The following is a 25,135-nucleotide window of genomic DNA, read 5'->3' as shown; positions in this document are numbered from 1 at the left end:
AGGAGAGATGCAGAAAATAGGGCAAAATGGAGAAGATTGTCATGGGGACCGCAAGGCTAACCCCCACTCTAGCAGGGAATATGGCCTTTAAAATGCATGTTGTTGTTGTTGATTTGTATAATGTCCATTGTCGATGATGTGTACAATGTATATTGTTATCTATCTATAATTCCAGCAATCTCTGTGTGTCTGTCTGTGTGTCTGTGTGTCTGTGTGTCTGTGTGTCTGTGTGTTTGTCTGTGACCGCTGTTTCTCGACAACCACGGGTCCGATATACTTGAAACTTGCCAGGTATATTGCTGGGGACCCGAGGATGTGCCTTTTCAAGGTTTGTAATTAATCGGACAAGTACCTACCGAGCTATGTCCAAAAAACGCTTCAACCAATCAGAGAGCAGCGAGCTATCACGTGTGCCGAACCGTTAATGCAATGCAAGCGTTAATGCGTTAATGCAAGGCTTTTCTTTTTTTCCCTCTTCTCTTTCTACTTTTCCTTGCGATTAAATTGCAAACAGCCAAAATACGTTGGCGCTAATTGAATAATTGGCCATTAACACTAAAATAATCGTAACTGCGATATGCCAACTTCCGGACAGTGCAGCCTTCCATGTTGTTGTTGTTTGCAGCAGCTGTTTGCAGCAAGGCAAGGCTTTTCTTTTTTTCCCTCTTCTCTTTCTACTTTGCCTTGCGATTAAATTGCAAACAGCCAAAATACGTTGGCGCTAATTGAATAATTGGGCATTATGTTTTACAACTAATAAAAACGAATTTGCGATTCATTCGCTTTCCTGCGCGTTTGTGTACGCGATGGCGATTTCTTTACCAAACTCCGGAAGCCGTTCGCTTTGGACCGAACCATTGCATGTAAATAGAGGGGGGGGATTGTCACCACTCGCAAGCCGTTCGCTTTGGACCAAACCATTTCATGTAAATAGGGGGGGGGATATAATTTTAGATATATATATAGTACGGGCATGCCCTAGTATAATTAATATACATTATATAACAATAATATATTGTTATATAATAATACATTATATAACATTATATAACAATAAATATAACAATAATATATTGTTATATACATTATATAATTAATGACATCAATGGAATGTTGATTGACGTATAAGAATCTTGGTTATGAACTTGATTGTGATAATCTAACAATGAAGTGTAACTTATAAAATGTATGCTTATAATTACACGGTAATGGGAGTAAATAGTGTGTGTAAATAACCCATATGAAGTAAATAAATTTCTCACAAGTATGCACCAACTATTTATTCATATATTATGTCGGTGGGGTAGAGATACTTTAGACCAGGTAGATTTGTGTGGGTAACATGCTCCGACTGACGTGAAGAAGAAGAACCACCACCTTGTAATAAGTAGAGGACCTGTTTAGCCCAGATGTCGGATTAAGGTGTATCTTCGTCCCCATTACGTGGAATGGGGCATGTTAACTAGTGTTACGGATTCCGGATTTATGTGAATTACTATTCAGGTCATTGCTTATTAATGTTTATTCTATTAAAGGTTGTTGTGGTTAAATGGTTAGAGGCGCTCCTGATAACAGGAGACCGGAAACGGGATGGTGAACCGGGAGAAGAAAAAAGACACGAGGTCCGGGAGAAAGCGGCCATCTTCTGCTCCTCGCCCAGCTCCGACACGAGCGGCGTCGATATATTGATCAGCGTTGGGAACGCTGAGTTTGAAAAGCCCGTCTGGCGAGAGGAGTTACCTGCGCGGGGTAATTACCGGTTACGCGTCAAGTTGCTGGGGGTTCCTGCACGGAACCAAGCGTCCGGCACCGTTCACCTAATCGTCTACAAGGACGCGTACGGCAGGCGCCTGGGGCTTTGCGAGCCCCGGAGCCGCGATCACGAGCACCGACCTCGGTGGGCTGCCGAGGAGGTGTTCCCCAGCAGCAGCCGTTCCCGGTACGGGACATGCATGGTTGAAGCACGTCAGGAAGGGTCCGTTCAACCGCCCGCGTGCGGAGATCGAACTACAGGGGCCCCGAGACATTGTGAGAGACATTGACCATGGAGGGAGCCGTGAGTGGGGCTCAAGGGAGGAATATATAAGATGGTCATCTTAGAGCTATTGTTGATGAGTCTACATCTTTGTAATATTGTTGATTGAGGGTTGATTGTTGTCGATTGATTGGGAATAGATTATCCATTAATCCGGATCCTTGGTGTGGGGGGTTCTTATTGACTTGAATTGTTGTGTCTTTCATATTGATTGCGTTATGAAAGCGTATAAATCATATATCTTTCTGGCGGGGTTCCTCCCATGGTCCGGGGGTCACCAAGACCAGGTCGTTACCGGAGGACCACGTAACAGAATTGGGGGCTCGTCCAATTGAATTCCGGGATATAAAATTGTATAAAATAATATTTTTATTAATAAAAATTAATGAATTAATTATTAATTGGTAAATTTTTGGGAAATTGTGGTAAAGTCTTGGGTGAAGGTTAACAGGTGTTAACGATAGGCACCATGGCGTTTGTGGCACAGAACTATGCGGTAACCCCGAGTGAGGCACAGTTCCGAGCGTTACTAAAATCGGACCTCTTGAAATTGGCCAAACATTTTAACTTGGAGGTCCGAACTAATTTGAGGAAGGCAGAGTTGCAGACCGCGGTGATACAATCTATGGTGGGATTAGGAACATGGGACGAGTTAGCCTGGGAGTGGCTACCCGAAGAACCAGAAGACGTTGAGCTCCGGAAACTGGAGTTGCAATTACAGAGCCAGGAACGGATAAAAGAAGAAGAAAGGAAAGCAGAAAAGGAAAGATCAGAAGAGGAAAGGAAAGCAGAAGAGAGGAGAGAAGAGAAACAAGCAGAAGAAAGGAGAGTGGAACGAGAACTCCAGGAAAGGTTAGAAAGGATGAAAACAGAGGAAAGGAAAGCAGAAAAGGAAAGAGCAGAAGAAGAAAGGAAAGCAGAAAAGGAAAGATCAGAAGAGGAAAGGAAAGCAGAAGAGAGGAGAGAAGAGAAGAGAAACAAGCAGAGGAAAGGAGAGTGGAACGAGAACTCCAGGAAAGGTTAGAAAGGATGAAAACAGAGGAAAGGAAAGAGCAGAAGAAGAAAGGAGAGTGGAACGAGAACTCCAGGAAAGGTTAGAAGGGAGAAAAGCAGAGGAGAGGAGAGCTGCAAGGGAACTCGAAGCAGAGGAGAGAAAAGCCGAAAGGGAATTAAAGGAACGTGACATGGCGCTTCAGCAAGAAATTAAATTCAAGGAGCTGGAGTTAATGAGAGAACGGGGAGAGGTACCACCCTTGCTGACTGGGCCGACACCTTGCCAGAACACCTGGGCTGTGGGCAGACATGTGAGGCTGGTTCCACCCTTCAGTGAAAAGGAAGTCGCTAAATTTTTTCCACACTTTGAGAAAGTGGCTCGACAGTTAAACTGGCCGGAGGAGGCCTGGACCATACTAGTGCAAAGTGTGCTGGTGGGTAAAGCTCAAGATATTTATTCGGCGCTACCAATGGACCAATGTGCAGATTATGAGGTATTGAAGAAGCACATTCTCAAAGCCTATGAGTTGGTTCCTGAAGCTTACCGGCAAAAATTCAGGAATGCCAGGAAGAGGGAGAGTGAGACCCATGTGGAGTTTGCCAGAGTGAAAGAAAACATGTTTGATCAGTGGTGTGAGTCAAAAGGAGTCGGGAAAGACTTCGAAGCATTGCGTGACTTGATCTTGGTGGAGGAATTTCAACAGTGTGTCCACGAGGACATCAAAGTGTACCTGCAGGAAAAGAAAGTACCAAAGTTGTGGGACGCAGCCACCATGGCAGATGATTATGCCTTAACACACCGGATAGGGGTCCACAAACCTAACTCCTCGCCGAGACTTCAGCAGGGGAGTTATGGAACACCCGGTGCGGAGAACGACAATACATGGCGGCGGCCTCGAGAGGATTATGGGGACAACTCTGATACCCCAACTGTTCGAAATCAGGGAGCTACGGGCCCAAGACAAACTTATTTCCCGGGGGGCCCGAGGCAGACCACGAGTTTTTCCTCCGGGCCTACTTGCACCTTTTGCAAAAAACCTGGACACTTGATGTCCAGTTGTTACCTCATGAAAAGGGACAACCCAGAGCGGAGTCTGACGAGTACAACTCCGAATGCGATGCCAAACGTAAGAAATCGCCCACAGAAGAGTTACCAACCATTTATTTATGAGGGGTTTGGCTCACTGGAGGGAGACTTGACTAACCCAAGACCTGTTAGGGTATTGAGGGACACAGGAGCCCATCAATCCTTAATGCTTGAAGGCATTTTGCCATTGTCAAAGAGTACAGCAACTGGTGATAGTGTTCGGTAGCAAGGGATCGGTGGCTGTGTTGGTGCCCCACTTCATGTCATCCATTTGGAATCCGATTTGGTGTCAGGACCGGTCACCGTCGGTTTACAAGCCACGCTTCCTGTAGAGGGAGTATCTGTGGTTATCGGGAATGATTTGGCCGGGGGTCAAGTTTATGGTACCCCGGGGGTTGGTAAAGAGCCCAGCAGGGAAAATAACACCACACCAGCTCGGGATGGCGACAAAAGTACCAAGTTATTTGTAGGGGGACTGAACTTCAAAACAAAGGAAGCAGTTCTGACCTCTGTCTTCAACAGATATGGGCCGCTGGTGGAAGTGCGGTTGGTAAAAGACAGGGAAACGCAACAGTCAAAGTCAAGAGGGTTCGGCTTTGTCACGTTTGCAAGCGCAAAAGACGCCAGAGAGGCAGAGAAGAATTGGAATGGTAAGGATTTGGAGGGTCGGACCATAACCGTAGGGAAGGCATTTCGTAGGCGTCGAGAGGTCTACAGAAGAGGACAATTTGGCGGTAGTTTTGGTGTTGGCAGCAGCCGATATTACTATGGAGGCTCCCAGAGTTACGGCATCCCCCGAAAGAATGATTGTCAGAGCACTGGCCGAGACGGAGACCGCCAGTCAGGTGACTACTGGGTCAAGTGGTCCCACCGTAACTGTTAGGAGTCCGGAGAAGTTGAAGCACTATATACGGCGGAGCCGCCGAGCCTGGGCTCCTACACGGACTAACCGTGAACGCCACGTTCTTAAAGGCGTCCAGGTAGTGAACTTTCCTGCACGGACTAACAGTGAACTCCACGTTCTTAAAGGCGTCCATGTAATGAACTTTCCTCGCCGGACTAACCGTGAACTCCACATTCCTTAAGGCGTCCATGTAGTGTATACTCAGCTTGGCCTCCCGAAAAAGTGCTATCGAGTTGTTTAACTTTGGGGTTTTGGTCACCACCCCTTAACCGGCATTCAAGAGAAACTAGAAGTGTGACGCTTTCCAGAGTGAATTACCTTTGGAATCTCTGGGGGTTTTGTGAAATATTGTTGCTTTGTTTTTTGAGATGTGATAATTGTGTCCGGGGGAACTGATGATTTGGGGTGTGAGTTATCTTGTTTGTTTATCAAATTTGGCCTGCAAAGAAAGTTTTCGCTGGGTTCAAACTTTCTTTCTTGAAGGGGGGGAGTGTTACGGATTTCGTATTTATGTGAATTACTATTCAGGTCATTGCTTATTAATGTTTATTCTATTAAAGGTTGTGGTTAAATGGTTAGAGGCGCTCCTGATAACAAGAGACCGGAAACGGAATGGTGAACCGGGAGAAGAAAAAAGACACGAGGTCCGGGAGAAAGCGGCCATCTTCTGCTCCTCGCCCAGCTCCGACACGAGCGGCGTCGATATTGATCAGCGTTGGGAACGCTGAGTTTGAAAAGCCCGTCTGGCGAGAGGAGTTACCTGTGCGGGGTAATTACCGGTTACGCGTTAAGTTGCTGGGGATTCCTGCACGGAACCAAGCGTCCGGCACCGTTCACCTAATCGTCTACAAGGACGCGTACGGCAGGCGCCTTGGGCCTCGCGCGCTTTGCAAGCCCCGGAGCCGCGATCACGAGCACCGACCTCGGTGGGCTGCCAAGGAGGTGTCCCCCGGCAGCAGCCGTTCCCGGTACGGGACGTGCATGGTTGAAGCACGTCAGGAAGGGTCCGTTCAACCGCCCGCGTGCGGAGATCGAACTACAGGGGCCCCGAGACATTGTGAGAGACATTGACCATGGAGGGAGCCGTGAGTGGGGCTCAAGGGAGGAATATATAAGATGGCCATCTTAGAGCTATTGTTGATGAGTCTACATCTTAGTAATATTGTTGATTGAGGGTTGGTTGTTGTCGATTGATTGGGAATAGATTATCCATTAATCCGGATCCTTGGTGTGGGGGGTTCTTATTGACTTGAATTGTTGTGTCTTTCATATTGGTTGCGTTACGAAAGCGTATAAATCATATATCTTTCTTGCGGGGTTCCTCCCACGGTCCAGGGGTCACCAAGACCAGGTCGTTACCGGGAGGACCACGTAACACTAGTTATAGGGATTATGTTAACTACGACCTTGTTAGTCAAACCTCTGTGATCTATCCTTTGTCCTTTATGGCACCGCACCATAGACACGAGTTAGAATTGCCATTAAACTACACTAAATAACAATAAAAACCAACCGGAAGCAGGGCATTGAGCACTAGGGCTAACAATCCCGCCTGACAGACACACATCGGTCGAGAAGGCTGAGCCACGCCGAGAAGGGCAGTGATTGGGTGGGAGTTGACCAACAGGAAGGCCAGAGCAAGAAGCAACTCGCTGATTGGCAAGGTTTGACCGATGCCATCAGAAGGGGACTGCGTGTGGAATGATGGAGAGCTTAGCATGCATGGTGGCCTGCGGGCATTGGTGGAGAGGCACAGATGACGTCACGAGATGGTCAATAAACGAACTCTCGGACCGACATTTTCTCTCTCGCTTGTTCCTCACGCCTTCCTCTGCCATCGACTCTCTTCTCTTGGTACCGGACTCTGGTGGAAGATGGTTGTGCGTGGACGAAGGGCTCCAGGAAGCGATCGGACCGACCGTGTTCAGAGACGCCATCGGAGACGTACAGAGGCTGCAGGAAGAGCCGCGGCCCGGGAACTGCGGTTCTCCGTGCGAACGACGAGTGTACAAGCGCTGTAGCGTGAAAGGGTGCATTGAGGCCTACTGGGAGTGTTCCCACGTAAGGAACTCCAGACCCGTTCGCAGACCCTGACGAGGTCCCACCAGTGATTGGAACTAAGTGCACACACGCTCCATTATTTTCCAGGTTATTCTTCCCTTCGTCTGTGTTCAAATCTGGTGTGGGGGACGTCCCGTTTAGGAACTTAGTTTTACCGTCGCGCTTCTCTTTGTCCCGGCATTCCGTTTTAATAAACCTGTTTATTTTTGTACATTTGAACCCGTTTTGTTTGAGTTATTTTCTTTGCAGGCTTTGGGACTGCTGGCGGACAACAGGTCAGCTCTTCAGTTTTCCCTTCTCTTTCGTCCTCCGTATATATAGTAAAATCCACATTTGATCAGTCGCCTTAGAGTTAAAAGCTTGCTTTGGCTATCCGTGATCCCTGTGGTGTACACCTGGAAAATCACGCGACAATATATTTGCTTAAAAACTTATAAAATGAACCTGTGAGTTGTATAAAGTTATAAATGGACACTCTCTCTGTTTTACTGAATTTACTTTTCTCTCCAGAAACTGAACAAGTGAAGAAGCGAACAAGACGCCATGTTTCCATGGATCATTTTATTCCTTACAGGTGAGATTTCTGTCCTCTTTAACTCCTCTTTACCATCTCCTCTTTGTCTCCCTAGTGTCATGACATTCTGTCTAACGTCTGAACCCAGGTGTCAGGCGTCTTTTGCCTGCTACGCGGCCGTTATAAGAACTCGGTCATTCAGCGCTATGATCATACCTGAGACATTCACTGTATGCTATGCTGGTGCATAACTCGATGGTGTAGCGGCTACCGCTGGGTTTTCACAATCGCCTTGCACCTATCAAGGACGCGGAGCGATCACCATGCCGGGCTCGTCCAGGACGCCCGGGCAGGCCGGCGCTCAACTTGCCAGGCCTCGGTCGGGACGCCCGGGCATGCCCGGGCAGGCTCGCCCTCAACTTGCCAGGCCGCAGCCAGGACGCTGGGCCACGCCCCCTCTCGCCTTTCCTGGGCAAACGCTCCGGGATAATATGTATATATATTGCTGCCCGATAAACGGGCTTGTCAGAGTGCCTGAGTGTTTGGTTTGATTAAAGCAACTCGGATGAATTCCAGCTTTTTGTCGCGTCCATTCTTCCGATCGACGTGGGAGCCCCAGCTCCTTCATTGGTGACCTACCGACATGGACACGGCAGTCGCCCTTAAACGGCCTACTTTCTGGGAGGCTCACGCGGCGGTTTGGTTCGCACAGGCGGATTCCCTGTTCGCCCTGCGAGGCATCACGGCCGACGACACCCACTTCCACCATGTGGTAGCAGCACTCGGTTCGGCCACCTCGGCCCGCGCCCTGAGCCTCCTCGAGAGCCCGCCAGCCGCTGACAAATACGGCGCGATTAAGAAGCTTCTCCTCGACGCTTTCGCCCTCCCATCGGCGGAACGCGCACGGCGCCTGCTCGACCTGCACGAGCTCGGCGACACGCGCCCTTCCGAGCGAATGGACTACATGCTTTCACTGCTCGGCGAGCACTCTCCGGCATTCCTGTTCCGGGAGCTGTTCCTCCGTCAGCTGCCTAACCCGGTACGCCTTGTCCTGGCAAGCACGACGATCACAGATCCCCGGGCCCTTGCCAGAGAAGCCGACAAGATCTCCGCTGCAGGACAGCGCATCGCAGCGGCGACATGGGACCCACCGCCGTCCGACGCAACACCCATGGCGCCCGAGCACCCGGCACGGTCGACGACCGAACTGCCGACGCAATTGGCGGCCGCTACACCGAGCCGACCACCTCCAGCACGACGACCGGGGCCTCCACCTGACCAAGCGTGGTGTTACTATCATGCCAGGTTCGGACAGAAGGCCCGGACATGCCGACCCCCGTGCACCTTCGGCAGGCCGGGAAACGGCCGGGCCGGCGTTCATTACCAGCCATGAGTGCCGGCCACACGGGCAACTTACTGTTCATCACGGATAAAGCGTCCGGACGGCGCTTCCTGTGCGACACCGGCGCCCAACTGAGCGTCATACCCGCCTCTGACCAGGACAGGCAATCCGCGGTTTGGGGCCCCTCCTTGGTTGCGGCCAACGGATCAACCATCCGCACCTTTGGCCCGCGCAACGTCACCCTCTGCTTCGGCGGCCAACGCTTTGCTTGGACGTTTGTAACCGCAAACGTGCCCATGGCTCTGCTAGGCGCCGACTTCCTCTGCGCACACGGACTGCTGGTGGACGTCCAACGGCGTCGTTTAATCAACGCCGAAACCTTCAGCTCCCTGGTATGCACATTGAGCAGCTCCGCGCCGACCGAGCTGGCATGCGCCGTCCCGGCGGCGAACGAGCTTGCTCGCCTGCTCACGGAGTTCCCGGCCCTCACGCGGCCGACGTTTTCGGCCGTCGCAGTACGGCATGGGATCGAGCACCACATACCAACCACGGGCCCGCCGGTCTACGCCAGGGCCCGCCGCCTCGACCCAGCCAAGCTCGCCGTGGCGAAGGCCGAATTCGACGCGTTGGAGCACCTCGGCATCGTGCGGCGCTCCGATAGCGCGTGGGCCTCACCACTGCACATCGTGCCAAAGCCGGGGGGTGGATGGCGCCCGTGTGGCGACTACCGCCGTCTCAATGACGCTACCACCCCCGACAGGTACCCGATCCCGCATATCCAAGACTTCTCCGCCCGTCTGGCGGGATGGGTCATTTTTTCGAAAATTGATCTCATACGGGGATATCACCAGGTACCTGTCAGGGCGGCCGACGTCCCTAAAACGGCAGTCATCACGCCGTTCGGCTTATTCGAATTCTTGCGGATGCCGTTTGGTCTCAAGAACGCGGCTCAGGCGTTCCAGCGCTTGATGGACGGCGTGCTGCGTGACCTGCCGTTCCTTTTCGTTTACCTGGACGACATCCTCGTCGCCAGCACGTCCCGGGCCGAGCACCTCCTCCACCTCCGAACACTGTTCGGGCGCCTCAGCGAGCACGGCCTCATCGTCAACCCGGCCAAATGCCACTTCGGCACGACGGCCGTTGATTTTTTGGGCCACCACATCACCAAGAACGGGGCCGTGCCGCTGCCAACCAAGGTCGAGGCCATCACCACGTTCCCGCGTCCCCGCACCATAAAGGCCCTGCAGGAATTCCTGGGAATGGTGAATTTTTATCACCGCTTCGTGCCCCGCGCTGCTCAACTCATGCGGCCCCTCTACGAAGCCCTCGGGGCAAGCCGGCCAAGCACGACATCGCCTGGTCCGCAGCAATGGATGCGGCCTTCCAAAGCTCAAAGTGGGCCCTCGCCGACGCAACACTGCTCGCTCACCCGGTGCTCAACGCTCGCATCGCCCTCACCACGGATGCCTCCGACTACGCGGTGGGCGCCGTACATGAGCAATGGGTGAACGGGGTTTGGCAGCCACTCGCTTTTTTCAGCCGGCAGCTCCGGCCGAACGAGCTCAAATACAGCACGTTTGACCGGGAGCTCCTCCGTCTACACCTGGCCGTCCGCCATTTCCGCCACCTCCTGGAGGGCCGACCTTTCACGGCGTTCGTCGACCACAAGCCGTTGGTTTACGCCATGGCCAAGGTCACGGAGCCGTGGTAGGCCCGCCAACAGCGCCACCTCTCCGCCGTGTCGGAGTTTACCACGGACATCCGGCACGTCGCCGGCAAAAACAACGCCGTGGCCGACTGTCTTTCCCGGGCCAGCGCGAACGCGGTCCACCTGGGGCCTGGGCGTGGACTTTGCGCTTATGGCGGCGGATCAAACCACCGACACCACGGTGCAAGCCCTCCGGGCGGCGGACACGGGCCTCCGCCTGGCCGACATCCCCTTCGCGGACACTGTCCTGCTCTGCGACGTCTCCCAAGGCCAGCCTCGCCCCATCGTGCCCGTCACCTGGCAACGCCGCATCTTCGCCTCCCTCCACGGCCTTTCCCACCCGGGCCGGAAAGCTTCCCAGAAGCTGGTGTCGGCGCGATTCGTCTGGCACGGCCTTCGTCGGGACGTCCGCGATTGGACCAGCACCTGCACGGCCTGCCAACGGGCCAAGGTCCACTGACACACCCAGGCCCCGCTGGCACCTTTCACCGTGCCCGAACGACGTTTCGACCACATCAACGTGGATCTGGTGGGCCCCCTCCCCCCGTCACGGGGGTTCACACACCTGCTCACCATGGTGGACAGGACCACCAGGTGGCCGGAGGCCGTTCCCCTCGTCTCCACCACCACCGCCGACGTGGCGCAGGCTTTCATCGCCACCTGGGTCGCCTGCTTCGGCGCACCGGCGGACATCTCGTCAGACCGCGGACCACAGTTCACCTCCGAGCTGTGGGGCGCGGTCGCCCGCAACCTGGGGGTCAAGCTCCACCGTACTACGGCCTACCACCCCCAAGCAAACGGGTTGTGCGAGCGATTCCACCGCTCCATGAAGGCCGCGCTCATGGCCGGCCTTCAAGACGGCGGTTGGGCCGACCGGCTGCCGTGGGTCCTTTTGGGCCTCCGCACGGCCCCCAAGGAGGACCTCCAGGCATCCACCGCCGAGCTTGTCTATGGCCAGGCGCTACGCGTCCCGGGCAAATTCGTGCCCGACGCTACCAGTCCCTGGTCCGCAGCTCACCAGCGCTCGGACCTCCAGGAGGCCGCCCGACGGTTTGCCCCCGTGCCAACATCCCACCACGGTGACCCCCAGTCCTACGTCCCCCCAGCACTTCGCACAGCGGAGTATGTTTTTGTGCGTCACGACGCACATCGGGGGCCACTCCGGCCGCCGTACGACGGGCCCTTCCGGGTGCTGCGACGGGACGACAAGTCGTTCGTCATCGACATCGGCGGCAGGTCGGACCGGATTGCGGTGGACCGCCTCAAGCCGGCGCACGTGGACGTCGACCACCCACCACGGGTGGCCCTTCCGCCGCGGCGAGGCCGCCCCCTGTCCACGGTGCCCCCCACTCGACCGCCCACCACCACACCGGACCCCCTCCCACGACCCGCCAGGGGTCGCTTCGACCGGGTCATCAGGACCCCCCTCAAATTGACCCTGCCGGTGCAAGTCGATTCTGGGGGGACGTGTGTAGCGGCTACCGCTGGGTTTTCACAATCGCCTTGCACCTATCAAGGACGCGGAGCGATCACCATGCCGGGCTCGTCCAGGACGCCCGGGCAGGCTCGCCCTCAACTTGCCAGGCTGCAGCCAGGACGCTGGGCCACGGCCCCTCTCGCCTTTCCTGGGCAAACGCTCTGGGATAATATGTATATATATTGCTGCCCGATAAAGGGGCTTTTGAGAGTGCCTGAGTGTTTGGTTTGATTAAAGCAACTCGGATGAATTCCAGCTTTTTGTCGCGTCCATTCTTCCGATCGACGTGGGAGCCCCAGCTCCTTCATTTCTATATTAACTGTGATTTACTTTATAAGATAGAGGTCAAATGGTCAGAGGTCATGTCAGGTAAAAATGTGCTACTTGAGAACAGCTGATGCGTGTGTGTGTGTGTGTGTGTGTGTGTGTGTGTGTGTGTGTGTGTGTGTGTGTGTGTGTGTGTGTGTGTGTGTGTGTGTGTGTGTGTGTGTGTGTGTGTGTGTGTGTGTGTGTGTGTGTGATATATCTATATAATATATAAAACACAGTGTGTGTGTGTGTGTGTGTGTGTGTGTGTGATGTTACCGATAGACTTCTAAACGGAGAGGCTCACGTGTTTGATATTTGGCGTAGACATGGCCATTGAGCCTGGGAAGAACATGGCGTACCTAAAAAAAATTATTTCATAATATTTTTTTACCATATTTTTACCTCAGCGCATTTCAGCGAGGAATATTATACACGGAATCTGACCGGTGGCAGAGCAGCGTGCTGATTCGCTCAGAGCGATCACGTGATGTTTCATTCCCGCCGCCAGACCATTGAACATATTAAAACACAGTTTGTGTGTGTGTAATGTTACCGATAGACTCCTAAACGGAGAGGCTCACGTACTTGATATTTGGCACAGACATGGCCATTGAGCCTGGGAAGGACATGGCCTACCTAAAAATATTTGACGAGATCCATATTTTTTATTCATATTTACCTCAGCGCATTTCAGCGAGGAATATTATACACGGAATCTGAGCATGTGGCAGAGCAGCGTGCTGATTCGCTCAGAGCGATCACGTGATGTTCCATCCCTGCCGCCAGACCATTGAACATAAAACACAGTTTGTGTGTGTGTAATGTGTGTAATGTACGGGTCTCCCTTCCCCCCGCCCGGCAACGCCGGTACTGGAGGGCGTCACAGGATCGGTGATTCTCCAAATACCGCTTCGTGCTGTTGCGAAGAGATGCAGGACGATGTCGCGATTGTTGTGCTGCTCTCCGACCATGAGAACTGCAACGTCATTGTTGACTGTTGTGGCCCTCCCCCTTCCCCCTCCCCCCTCCGTACTCCCCTCCCCCTCCCTTCCCCCTCCACCCTACCCCCTCCCCCTCCCCCTCCCCCTCCCTTTTCCCCCTCCCCCTCCCTTTTCCCCCTTCCCCTCCCTTTTCCCCTGCACTTTTCCCCCTCCCCCTTCCCCTCACCCCTACCCCTTCCCCTCCCCCCTACCCCTTCCCCCCTTCTCCCCCTCCCCCCCTACCCCTTTCCCCTTCCCCCCTTCTCCCCCTCCCCCCTCCCCCTCACCTTTCCCCTCCCCCTCCCCCTTCCCCTCCCCGCCTACCCCTCCCCCTCCCCCCCTCTCCTCCCCTCCCCCCCCTCTTCTTCCCTCCCCCCCTCTCCTCCCCTCCCCCCCGTTCCCCATCCCCTCTCCCCTCCCCCACCCGGCAATGCCTGGTACTTCTGCTAGTATAAAATATAATTTTTTCTTATTGAGTGTCGGCACAGGAAGTGTTTTAAGCAAAAAGCTACAAATTTTTTTTTTTTAAACATTGATTTCTTCAAAATGCCAACACGATTAGAACATCACCGGGCAACGCCGGGTACTTCTGATAGTAATATATTGTTGCGGTTTTAGGAAACCACTAAAAAGTAATGGCAACCACCATACAGGTGCCTTAGGATAGTTATTTCATAGCAGACCATTATCTGAGCCCCTTCCCCTTATTTCGGGTTATTATGTCTTTATGCGTTGGGGAAGGAAAGACAGGCCATCTACTCATAAGGGATAATGAACCAGGCAGATGCATCAATATTGCATCCACAGTTGTTGATTCAAAGTCTTTAAGGACAGAAGACAGACCAAAGACCATTGGGATATGCACCAATTACGGCCTGAGTCCCTTCAAGAGAGCTAATGGGGGCGGAGTGACGGGCTCCACCAATCGGGACCCAGGACACCATCAAACACCCCTCACCCCCCCCCCCCCCCCCCCACCCTCAGCGAGGGTGGACAAAAGGTGATTAAACATGTTTTTTTTGACTCTCTTGGTTTTGGACATTGTTGATCTCGCACGTGCCTGCATTACTCTCTCTTGGCCTCGGACTTTGTTGGCTGTGCATGTGGGCTCTAGGCCAGACCCTCTCATGATGGTGATGGCACATGATTCTCTCTCTTGGCCGGACTCTCCCGGACTCCCTCTCAGTGCACGTGTTCATGACTTGGACTTTTTCTACACGTGCCTGCTTGCCTGCCTTTGTTCGTGCTGGGATAGACTTTGCCTGCCTTTGTTCGTGCTGGGAATCGACTTATCTACTCTTGTTCGTGCTGGGATCAACTTTACCTGCTCGTGTTCGTGCTAGGATCACCTTTAGCTTCTCGTGTTCGGGACTGCCGTTTGCCGGCCAGATGCTCGTTGGTGAGGTCGAGACAAAAGGCATCGCGAGGAGAAGCATCTGGTAACATCGTGGCCATTTTGCTAACAGGTTCCCAACGTTTGTTTTACCCTGCCCCTCCTCCGTAAATGAGTGCTGGGCCCATGTAGTGTTTATTTATTGTAATCATAATAAGGCTTAGGATAAGCTAAGTTCCTGCTTGTCGTCCTTTTTTCTTTCCTATTGAAAAATTACACTGTAAATACTTGTAAATAAATCAAATCGTTAAACGTTTCCTTTCCCTCTGTCCGTGAATGTCTTTTTTCCATTGGTCCGCCATTGCTCGCACCCAGAGTAGCGATCGGCCGTAACAAAATTAGCATTAGCCCGGCGGGTACCAACGGTTGCTCGGCCGTCTAAATTTCCATCCAGGAACAAAAGAAAGGTACACCACCGGAGGGTATGGTATGTTCTACCGTAACAATATAAAGAAGAAAGCTTGTTTGGGTGTTTGTTCGTTTGTTTACGCATTCGGACCCTGCAGGAACCAGGGCAGCCTAGCTTTGCACGGGCTACTCTTTCAACCAGACGAATGCCAAGGGCTATGTTTGGATAAAAATATTGACCCCAGATAAAACCAGATAATTGGCCTTCAGGCCTTGATCAGGTCTTATGCTTATACACTGCCGACATTCTTTTTTTATTGGGATCGATCGGGTAATATGTACAATATTGTGAAGATCTTATGTTGAGGTTGTAGTGATATGTTGTATTAAAAAAAATAGAATTAAGAGCAAAGAAGGGAAAGTGGTCCGAGCGCATTTTGCAATGCCCAAGATTAGTAATTCATACAAAACCATGAGGCCAACATTCCCCAATATGTTATGCAGGAAATATTTAAATGCATATTTCATTGAATTTCCTTGGGCAATGCCGGGTACTTCAGCTAGTTGTCCCCCGTCGCACTGCGGAGCGTAAGGGGGACTATGGTTTTCCCCTCCGTCCGTGTGTGCGTGCGTGCGTTGAACCTTGTGAGCGGAATATCTTGAAAAATAAACGAACTACTAACTTCTAATCTGGTGCGCGACTGTATCTAGGCATAAGGAAGAACGCTATTGAAAATTGGGTCGCCACGTCAAAATCCAAGATGGCCGCCACCATATATGCCTGAACCTTGTGAGTGGAATGTCTTGAAAAATAAACGAACTACTAACTTCTAATCTGGTGTGTGGGTGTATCTCCAACCCACTCGCAAATATTATCGACTCTTCCATGTTTCCTGCGTCTTCCACTTTGTCAACTCACATCACTTCACCGACGGGGGACCGAGGCGTAACGCTTGTTCTTCATTATGCCCACCCGCTATGATGGCATCAACAGCATACTTCAAGGTTGTTGTATTATCATACTCAGATCGGCAGTCATGAGTGTAGAGAATAAAAGGTTGTGGTGAGAGCACACAACTCTGTTGGAGATTGAGTTTGTTGCGAGGAACTGACACCTGTTCGGATCCTGTTCTAAAGAAAATTACGAATCCAAAGTATGAGCGGAGGATTGACATCGATAATTTTCAATTTCTCAATAAGGTCGAATGGTTGCGTGGGATTAAATCTGATGACAAATCAACAAAAATTGCATGAACGTAACAACCAACTTTATCCATGCGCTGTTAGATTGTGTGGATTCGAGTCAGGATCGCATCATCCACCGATTGGTTTTCCTGATGTGTGAACTGCAACTGATCAACACATTGAGGAAGAGAATCCCAAAGACGCTTTGACACTATACGCTCAAAGCACTCGCTGCACGAGTACCGAAGTGAGAGCTACCGGCCGGTAATCATTCCGTTTTAGCAGGCCTCAATTTCTTGGCCACCGGAATAATGATGGCTGATTTCCAGCAACATTGGACAGCATGCATGTCGAGCAATTTCTGGAACATCAAGGGTAAAGGAATTGCCAACTGATGACATTCTTTCCGGATTTTTCCACCTCCTATCGCGGCCACTCACCTTCCGTGGGTTCATTCGCTTAAACTGCTTCTCTACTTCCCATTCGTTGATGATAACTGGGGATCTCAAGTGAAGCATGTTGCGTAATCATATGTTCCTTCAATTGAACATTCTCAAACTGCCAGTAGAATCTGTTTAAATCATCAAGAAGTCATTCTCAACACTGGGGAGGAAAGGGCTACTCTGACCTTACAAAACCACAGTACAATCAATATTGGAATACCGCATCTCTGTATGGTGACCTATATGTAAGAAAGGTGAGGATCTACTTGAAAAGGTCCACCAGAGGCCACCAGACTACCACTGGACTTCCAACATTTGGAATATTTATAAATATTGAAAGCACTGAAGTTGCTTCCACAACTAACTACACAGGACACATTGGGCTAAAGTTATTCAGATCCAAATTTCCTCAAGGGAATTGACCAAATTCAGGGTACATTGTCAATGAAATTACGATTAACCAGTCGAAGTCCGCCCTGGTGACACTGGCTGAGTATCCATTGAATACATCCCTTATCACATAATTTTTGCAATAGTAACGAAGTAAAAATAATCAATGTTTCATATTTCGACCTCCATTAAATCCAGTAAACACAGGACGTCATTCGCAACTTCAAGAGGATTATCCATAAACCTAAATGGGTCTCCATGTCTCCCTCTCTCCTTCCCTCCCTCTTCCGCCTCTCGCCCTCCCTCTCTCTCTCTCCTCCCCCTTCTTCCTCCTCTCTCTCTCCTTCCCCCTTCTTCCTCTTCTCTCCTCCCTCCCTCTTCTTCCCTCTCTTTTTCTCCCCCTCTTTCCCTCCCTCCCTCTCTCCTTCCCTCCTCTTCCCCCTCTCTTTCAATCTCACCCTCTCTCCCTCCCTCTCTCCTTCCCCCACGCAGTCTTAAAAAGGCCTTGGTGCGAGCTAACTCTTCTGTTCTTTTTATCTCTGGCCATTTGGCTTTGTTAAATTCACTATGTAAGTTCTGAGGGGGCAGGTGTCATCCAAGTAATATGTGCTATATCAAATGGTCATGTAACATGTGGCAAAGTTTCAATTTCCTCCGTCGAACGGTTTTCGATGTACACTCTTAATAAAATGCAGACACGTACGTACGTACGTACACGATCGATTGCTTAAACCTGTTTTTTGATTTGCGCGCATGTTGTACAAATCATGAATAGAGCGACACTTGGCAAAACAGAACAAAGTAGAATGACACTCGGTAGAGAACCTGCACTTGGTGAACAGTTTACGTTTTGAATCCCACTGATAGGCTGGATCGGAACCCAAATCCAATCGGCTTGTTCTTAACACCTCTAACCAACTCGTATCCACCTAATTTTGTCTTACCTTGTCCACAACTTTTTGAGATATTATTGTTGGCCTCATCTCCCAATGGTGAAGAATCACTTAAAAAATTCTCGGATTTGGATCCGGACCTTTTTTTTTTCTTTTTTTTTTTTTTTTGTATACAAGATCGAGGCTCGTGAAAGAGCGAACATTAATCACACAGAAAGACAAACCGACACATAAAACATATAACATCGGGAGCGGTAGACAAGATGGGGAGAGTGGGGGAAGGACACAAACACAACATTTGAGAGCAGGGACCGAGAGACATGGAGACATTGAGAGATCTGTGGGAGGGAGAGGGCTTTGGGTGAGGGGCATGGGAAGGGGGGGGGGGGGGTGGGAGAGGTATAAAACATATGGACACTGCCAGGACTTCCAGGAAAGAAGTTGGAATTTCAAACAAGGTGGATCTGGGGTGAATTAGTGGGGGTAGAAAAGATCAAGGTTTTGGATGGGGGAAGATAAGAGATGGTGGTGAACAGCTGTTTTAAAGACCTGGAGGGAGGAGTGGGATTGAAGGGAGTGGGGGAGTTTGTTCCAGAGGCGGGAGAAAAGTGGAATGAAAGCGTGAAGGTGAGCAGAGAGCCGAGATTTCGGCAGTTTAACCATCAGAGGGTTGCTGGCAGATCGTGTGCGACCTGTAGGAATATTTGGGGGACAGAGCACAGAGAGAGCTGGGGGAGCAAGGCCGGAGAGGAGTCGGTAGAAGACAAAGACCACCTACCTGCCTGCGGTGAGTGAGTGAAAGGCCCTCAGAGATAGCTTCATCGCGGGAGATTCCAATGATTCTGAAAGCTTTGGTTTCAACAGCGTGAAGCCGAGCTAGGTGTGAGGCAGGAGCACTGGCCCATAGTGGAGAACAGTATTCCATTGAGCTGCGGATGAAAGCCTTGTACGTGGTGAGGAGCTCAGGTGTATCGAGGAAGGACTTCGCACGACGGAGGATGCCCAGTCGGCGACTGGCTTTGGAGGCCAGCTTGGAAATGTGGTTTTCCCAAGAAAGATCATGGCAGATAGTGAGACCCAAAAGCTTGAGCGACAGAACTTCTTGGAGAGGATTGTTGAGAAAGTAGATGGGAGGGTTGTCCAGTCGATCTTTTCGGAGAGACATAGTAAGAGTGTGAGATTTGTCAGGATTGAAAGACATGTTCCACTTGGTTGACCAGTCTGTGATTTTGTCCAGGTCTTCAGAGAGTGAAGAGGCTGCAGACTGCCGATCTGAGGGAAGAGGAATGGAGCGGCAGAGAGTTTTTTCATCAGCAAAGAGATAGAGAGGATTTTCCAGAGAGTCGGAGAGATCATTGATAAAGACCAGAAAAAGCACAGGGCCCAGAACACTGCCTTGGGGAACTCCAGCCTGAACAGGAAGGGGAGATGAGAGAAATCCATTCAGGTCCACACGTTGACTACGACCAGAGAGGACGTCCGCAAGCCATGCATGGAGATTTCCATGGATACTGTGATGAAATTGTACCAAAGTTGAACCCAGGTTTGGTGCTCCCTTGAACCGCTGGGCGGTGTCTATAAGACCTCGGACGTCCGCGACTCGAGGCCACTCCTGCGACATCATTATACAATGCCATGTAGAATTTAATGGTACGTACCCGCCTATATGCTAGGTTTGCTTGCATTGACTGATATATTCAATCTTTCTCATATGATGCCTAGATCCTGACATGTATGTTGCTTGATGTACTTTACAGAATGATGTACAGATCTGATTGAGATTAAACCATACATATGGAACACGTTGTAAATCTGGTTGATTTCCACAACACTTAATCTCAATCAAGATCTTCGGGAATGGTGGGACACGAGTCTGGCGATGGCCGGATGAACGCTGATCTCAGACGAGCGTTTCCCGACATTCTCCGTGCTCCTGCGCGGCCCACCTCGGAGAAGAATGACCAGCTGAGAGCCCATCGAGCCAGCTCCAGCCACGGAGCTCCGACGACTCTCGCTGCCGGTCTACCTCGACAGGACCGGAAGCGCAAGCATTTTGCGGAACCGCACCGTCAAAGCGCGAACTGCTCTCCTGGGGCCCGGACGCCGGAGCAGGCGTGACGGACTCCGGCAAGGCGCCTGCTGAAGGAGGCCACTGGGAAATGTCCTGGGCCGCAACCCCGTCGGAACGACGGACCCGCTTGGCGCCGAAGGTACGAGTCTAGCCTCGGTTCCTCGAAACGCTAACGGCTCCGTCCGAGAGAATCATCCTAGATTTGCGTGCCTCGGCCCGAGATGAGATTCCCACGCGAGTGATCACGACTCCCATGTCGGCCATGCCTCCACACGGCCGGCACACTCTGACCACTCGCTACTCGGTGGAATCGCCTCCTCCGCACGGGCCGGCACACTCCGACCACTCGCTGCTCGGTGGAATCGCCTCCTCCGCGCGGGCCGGCACACTCCGACCACTCGCTGCTCGGTGGAATCGCCTCCTCCGCGCGGATCGCGCACTGCTCGTCGGGATCACGCTGTGCCTCACACGGCCGGCTCACCCTGACCACTCGCTTCTCGGTGGACCCACCTCCTCCGCGCGTATCGCGCACTGCTCGTCGGGATCATGCCGTGCCTCACACGGCCGGCTCACCCTGACCACTCGCTTCTCGGTGGACCCACCTCCTCCGCGCGAATCGCGCACTGCTCGTCGGAATCACGCCGTGCCTCACACGGCCGGCTCACTCCGGCTGCTCGGTGGAATCACCTTCACGCGAATCCCCTCGCTGCTCGGTGGAACCACCTCCTCAATCGCCTCCTCCACGCGAATCCCCTCGCTGCTCGGTGGAACCACCTCCTCCGCGCGAATCGCGCACTGCTCGTCGGAATCACGCTGTGCCTCACACGGCCGGCTCACTCCGGCTGCACGGTGGAATCACCTCCTCCGCGCGAATCGTGCACTGCACCCATCGCGTGCTAATACTCTGGGAGGCCCACGATTCCGATCGCTGCTCGGAATCGCCTCCTCGCCGCGAAGCCGCATGTTGCTCCCTTCGCGGGCCCTACTCGGTGAGCCCGGCGTTTCCTATCGCTGCTCGCCGGAATCACCGCCTCACGCAAGAATCACGCGCTGCACCATCGCTGGATGGCATCCTCACTAGGCACGACGCGCCAGTCGCGCGCGCCGCATCTTCGCTGGATGGACCCCTTCTTCACACGAAGCGCATGCGATTCCCCTTGCTGGCACTACTCTGTGGCCCCGTTGCTGCTGGTCGGAATCCCACCTACGCATGGCTTCTCAGCGAGGCCGGCGAACACCGCTGCCCGGACTCGCCTCAACGCGTGAGGCTCGTTTGGCTCCACTCGGGGACTCGCCGAGCATGGTCTTCCTAAACTTTCATCTTCTTCCGCTGTCATAACCTTAATAAACAATCTTAAAGGGTTCTAAGGGGTTCACGGCACTCGGGGAATTTGTGAAATGTGATTTGTGAAATGTGATTTGTGTTGGCGTGATGTATCATATCATGCTAGATACCGTTGATAACTACCGCACTGCTGCCGCTATTCCCCGCTTCAACCCTGGACAAACCCTGCCCGAAAGCCATCGAACAAGACGCTACTTCAGGCCTCTCGTGCGTCTCGTGCGTGCGTCTCGTCTCAGCGTGCCATGCTGGCTCGACAGGCCGAGGACGACTTTCGGTTTCGCCAAAGAACCGCACGTGCCCGAACCAATTGATGACGTCACCGACTAATCACGCGTTTGCTCTACGGCGTCATTAACGTAATTGCGTGCTTCACGCGATCTCATCGGGGATTCGTTTACATTTCCATGTACCTTGGTAAACTACGTACCAAATGTCCTTCACGTAAACGACGTAAACTACGTAACGCGGCGCTACCTCAAGGTTGCGCGCCCGCGCCGTTTAGGGAGTACACGGTGACCTCGTGAAATGGTGACATTGAGCGTCGCGCCCGACTCCCTTGTCTCCTGTGCAAGTAACGGGGGCACCGTACTGCCTGCTCGCCCTTGACTCTGGGCTTGTTGTTTATCGGACAGAGCTCTTGGCTCGTATCCACGCACATTTCGAGACTGCGAGATGCCTCGTCTGATTCCATTTTCCCTCTGCCCCAGACTGACTGTGACTCAGACTGACCCAGACTGTGAAGGTCGTCTGACTTCGGTATGCAGCGCGCGGCTGCAACCTCGGTGGGGGGGGGGGGGATGGGATCCCAGGAGGTTGGGCAATCCATCCGCGATCCGGATGCCGTCCGGTATAACGACTCCCACCTCGCCCCTTGTGGGGACCCAGGATGACGTCCATGGATGTCTTTGTGTCTTTGAGTCTTTGTGTCTTTGAGTGAGTCTTTGAGTCCATGGATGGTCGATCCGAGCCATTCAATGAGGCGTTGAATGGATGGATTGGTCGGACATCCGTGGATGGTCAATCCATCCGGGACATCTAGCATGGATGGACAGTCCATCCGGGGCGATGGCTGTCTTTGGGTCTCTGAGTCTTTGCGTCCGTGGATGGTCGATCCATCCGCGGTCCGGCTGGAGCCGTGCCATGCAATGAAGGCGTTGAATGGATGGATCGGTCGGACATCCGTGGATGGCCAATCCATCCGGGACATCTAGCATGACAATCATCTCGACATCTAGACAATCCATCCGGGACAACGCTGAGACAAACAAGGTTTGTCCAGCCGGGACTCTCTCTCCGTTTGTGAATGGGCCAATTCAATTCGCTTTGAATGGGACAATCCTTCCATCCGGGGCATCCTCTCGGTAGCCGGAATAGCCGATCTTCTCCGATCCTCTGCGCGCTGTACAGCAGGACAGGATTGCCATATGCATCCCGGAGGTTCTGCGCGCTTCGCTGGAGAGGCGCGTTTCGGTCGTTTTTGTCGTCCATCCGGGACGTTCTCTCGGCAGCCGGTAAAGCCGGTCTTCTCTGATCCTCCGAGCGCTGTACTGCAGGATGGGATTGCCGTATGCATCGCGGAGGTTCTGCACGCTCCGCTGGGGAGGCGCGTTCCGGTCGTTTTGTGCGTCGTCGTAATCAGCCATGCCGGTCGTCCAGTCAGCCTTCAGAGGCCGCTCATGTCTCGTGCGAAGGATCGCTGCCAACGGTAGATTCACGTGCCGAAACAAGAGTTTGTAATGCGTATGAGCTGCCGTCAGAGGACGCTCGAGTCTCGTGATTCAACAGGGCCGCTGCCGGTGTCGAGTAACTCTCGTTATGGCTCTCATCGATTCTCTCCCTCGGCAATTCCATGACATGGACCTAACATGGATCGATCATGTACCCTTGGGAGCCTAGGCAGGTACAGACTGCAATGGACTTACTGTAATGGCCTCCTGTCATGTCATCTTACTTACTGTTACAGCTTACTGTAATTCTTTACTGTACTTGCTTACTGTAATTCCATGACATGGACCTAACATGGATCGATCATGTACCCTTGGGAGCCTAGGCAGGTACAGACTGCAATGGACTTACTGTAATGGCCTCCTGTCATGTAACCTTACTTACGGTTACAGCTTACTGTAAAGAGGCTTACTGATTTACACATGTGTTGCATTGCGACGAATGGACATTCGCTCTTCGCCAAGGTACAACGTATCCTATCTAGCTACTGTGCCGACGACCCCGCTGTAAGACTAGACTATTGTGACCCACGTGACCGTCCCTCCCTTCGCCTGATACACCCCCGCCTGAAGCAGTGAAGGCACTGAGGTGCCCCTCCGACACCTGCCTCCAGCGGCTACTCCGAAGCAGGGGGGACTCCGGGCTTGGGGATGTCGTACCCGGTAGTTTCCGACCCTGTGTTGGCAGGGTAATTTCGCCACCCTGACCGCTATGGGAGGACCGACTGACTTTATAGGGAAATATGTCTTTAACACCCCAATAGTAAATGATGACTTCCCCAATCCATTAATGCTGACGCGCACTCGCTTCCTGCCGAGCGGCAGTATAGTTCTAACGGTGGGGAGAATGTGATGAAATTGTACCAAAGTTGAACCCAGGTTTGGTGCTCCCTTAAACCGCTGGGCGGTGTCTATAAGACCTCGGACGTCCGCGACTCGAGGCCACTCCTGCGACATCATTATCCAATGCCATGTAGAATTGAATGGTACGTACCCGCCTATATTCTAGGTTTGCTTGCATTGACTGATATATTCAATCTTTCTCATATGATGCCTAGATCCTGACATGTATGTTGCTTGATGTACTTTACAGAATGATGTACAGATCTGATTGAGATTAAACCATACATATGGAACACGTTGTAAATCTGGTTGATTTCCACAACAGATACCATAGGAGGAGAGTTTGGTGAGCAGAGCTGGGTGCCAGACCGTATCGAAGGCACGGGATATGTCAAGGGAGACCGCTCTGATTTCCTGTTTGGCATGGAGGACCTCCATCCATTGTTGAGACAGCAGAAGCAGCATGTCCAGAGTAAAGTGACCTGGTCTGAAACCAAATTGATGATCAGAGATCAAGCCATTGGAGAAGAGGAAAGATTTCATATCCAAAGCAATGATGGATTCCATGACTTTGCTGATAATTGGGAGCAGGCTGATTGGTCTGTAGTTGCAAGGATCTGTTTTTGCACCTTTTTTGTGTAAAGCGGTAATGTTTGCTGATTTCCAGGATGTTGGCAGATGACCTTGAGCAAAAGATAGGGTGAAAAGAACAGAGAGAGAATGAGATAGAGTGGCAGAGCAGGATTTTAGGACCCGTGGGCTGATGCCATCTGGTCCAGTTGCAGAATCAGAGTCGAGGTTAGACAAAAACTCCTCCACCTTGTCAGGAGAGAAGGACACAGAGTCCAGGAGCAGTTGGGGTCGACTTGGAAAGGTGGGAACAGAGAGAGATGGGTTTGGGACACAAGATTTTGAGGCAAACACCGAGTTGAGGCATTCGGCTTTGTCACGTGCGATGTCAACTATGTGGCCATTTGAGGTAAGGGAGGGGATGGAGGGGGAACAAACATCAGAAACGGATTTGACCAGACGCCACCAGGATTTGGAGGAAGGAGACAGGTTTGAGAGTTCATTCTTGAGTGTGGAGAGA

The 25,135-nt window shown here is 52.2% G+C and overlaps 2 protein-coding genes across 5 annotated transcripts in view; both read left to right on the top strand.

Moving 5' to 3' along the window:
- LOC137421326 (uncharacterized) overlaps nt 1–25,135 on the top strand; it is a 147,748-nt gene that overhangs the window by 35,075 nt on the left and 87,538 nt on the right. For 2 of the 4 annotated variants that reach the window (XR_013624178.1, XM_078782252.1), the window contains exon 2: nt 7,591–7,654. The exons of the other annotated variants lie outside the window; for them this stretch is intronic. The gene's annotated coding sequence lies outside the window, so the exon portion shown is untranslated. The remainder of the gene's footprint in view (nt 1–7,590; nt 7,655–25,135) is intronic. 4 annotated transcript variants of the gene reach the window in all.
- On the top strand, nt 2,027–14,753 carry LOC144890708 (uncharacterized). The gene is made up of 4 exons (XM_078772459.1): nt 2,027–2,887; nt 3,129–4,155; nt 7,330–7,355; nt 14,525–14,753. The coding sequence occupies exons 1-4, from the start codon at nt 2,505–2,507 to the stop codon at nt 14,751–14,753; spliced, it is 1,665 nt and encodes a 554-aa protein (XP_078628585.1). The 5' UTR covers nt 2,027–2,504.

The sequence above is a fragment of the Myxine glutinosa genome, chromosome 1, assembly GCF_964187855.1.
Source record: "Myxine glutinosa chromosome 1, kmMyxGlut1.1, whole genome shotgun sequence".
NCBI classification, from domain to species: Eukaryota; Metazoa; Chordata; class Myxini; order Myxiniformes; family Myxinidae; genus Myxine; species Myxine glutinosa.
This window is presented reverse-complemented; position numbering and strand designations above follow the sequence as displayed.

Coding starts and splice junctions, on each gene's coding strand:
- LOC144890708 (XM_078772459.1), top strand. CDS start 2,505: ATGGCGTTTGTGGCACAGAACTATGCGGTAACCCCGAGTGAGGCACAG. Junction 2,888..3,128: donor GAACGAGAACTCCAGGAAAG/GTTAGAAAGGAT, acceptor ACTCCAGGAAAG/GTTAGAAGGGAGAAAAGCAG. Junction 4,156..7,329: donor CTCCGAATGCGATGCCAAAC/GTAAGAAATCGC, acceptor TTTTCTTTGCAG/GCTTTGGGACTGCTGGCGGA.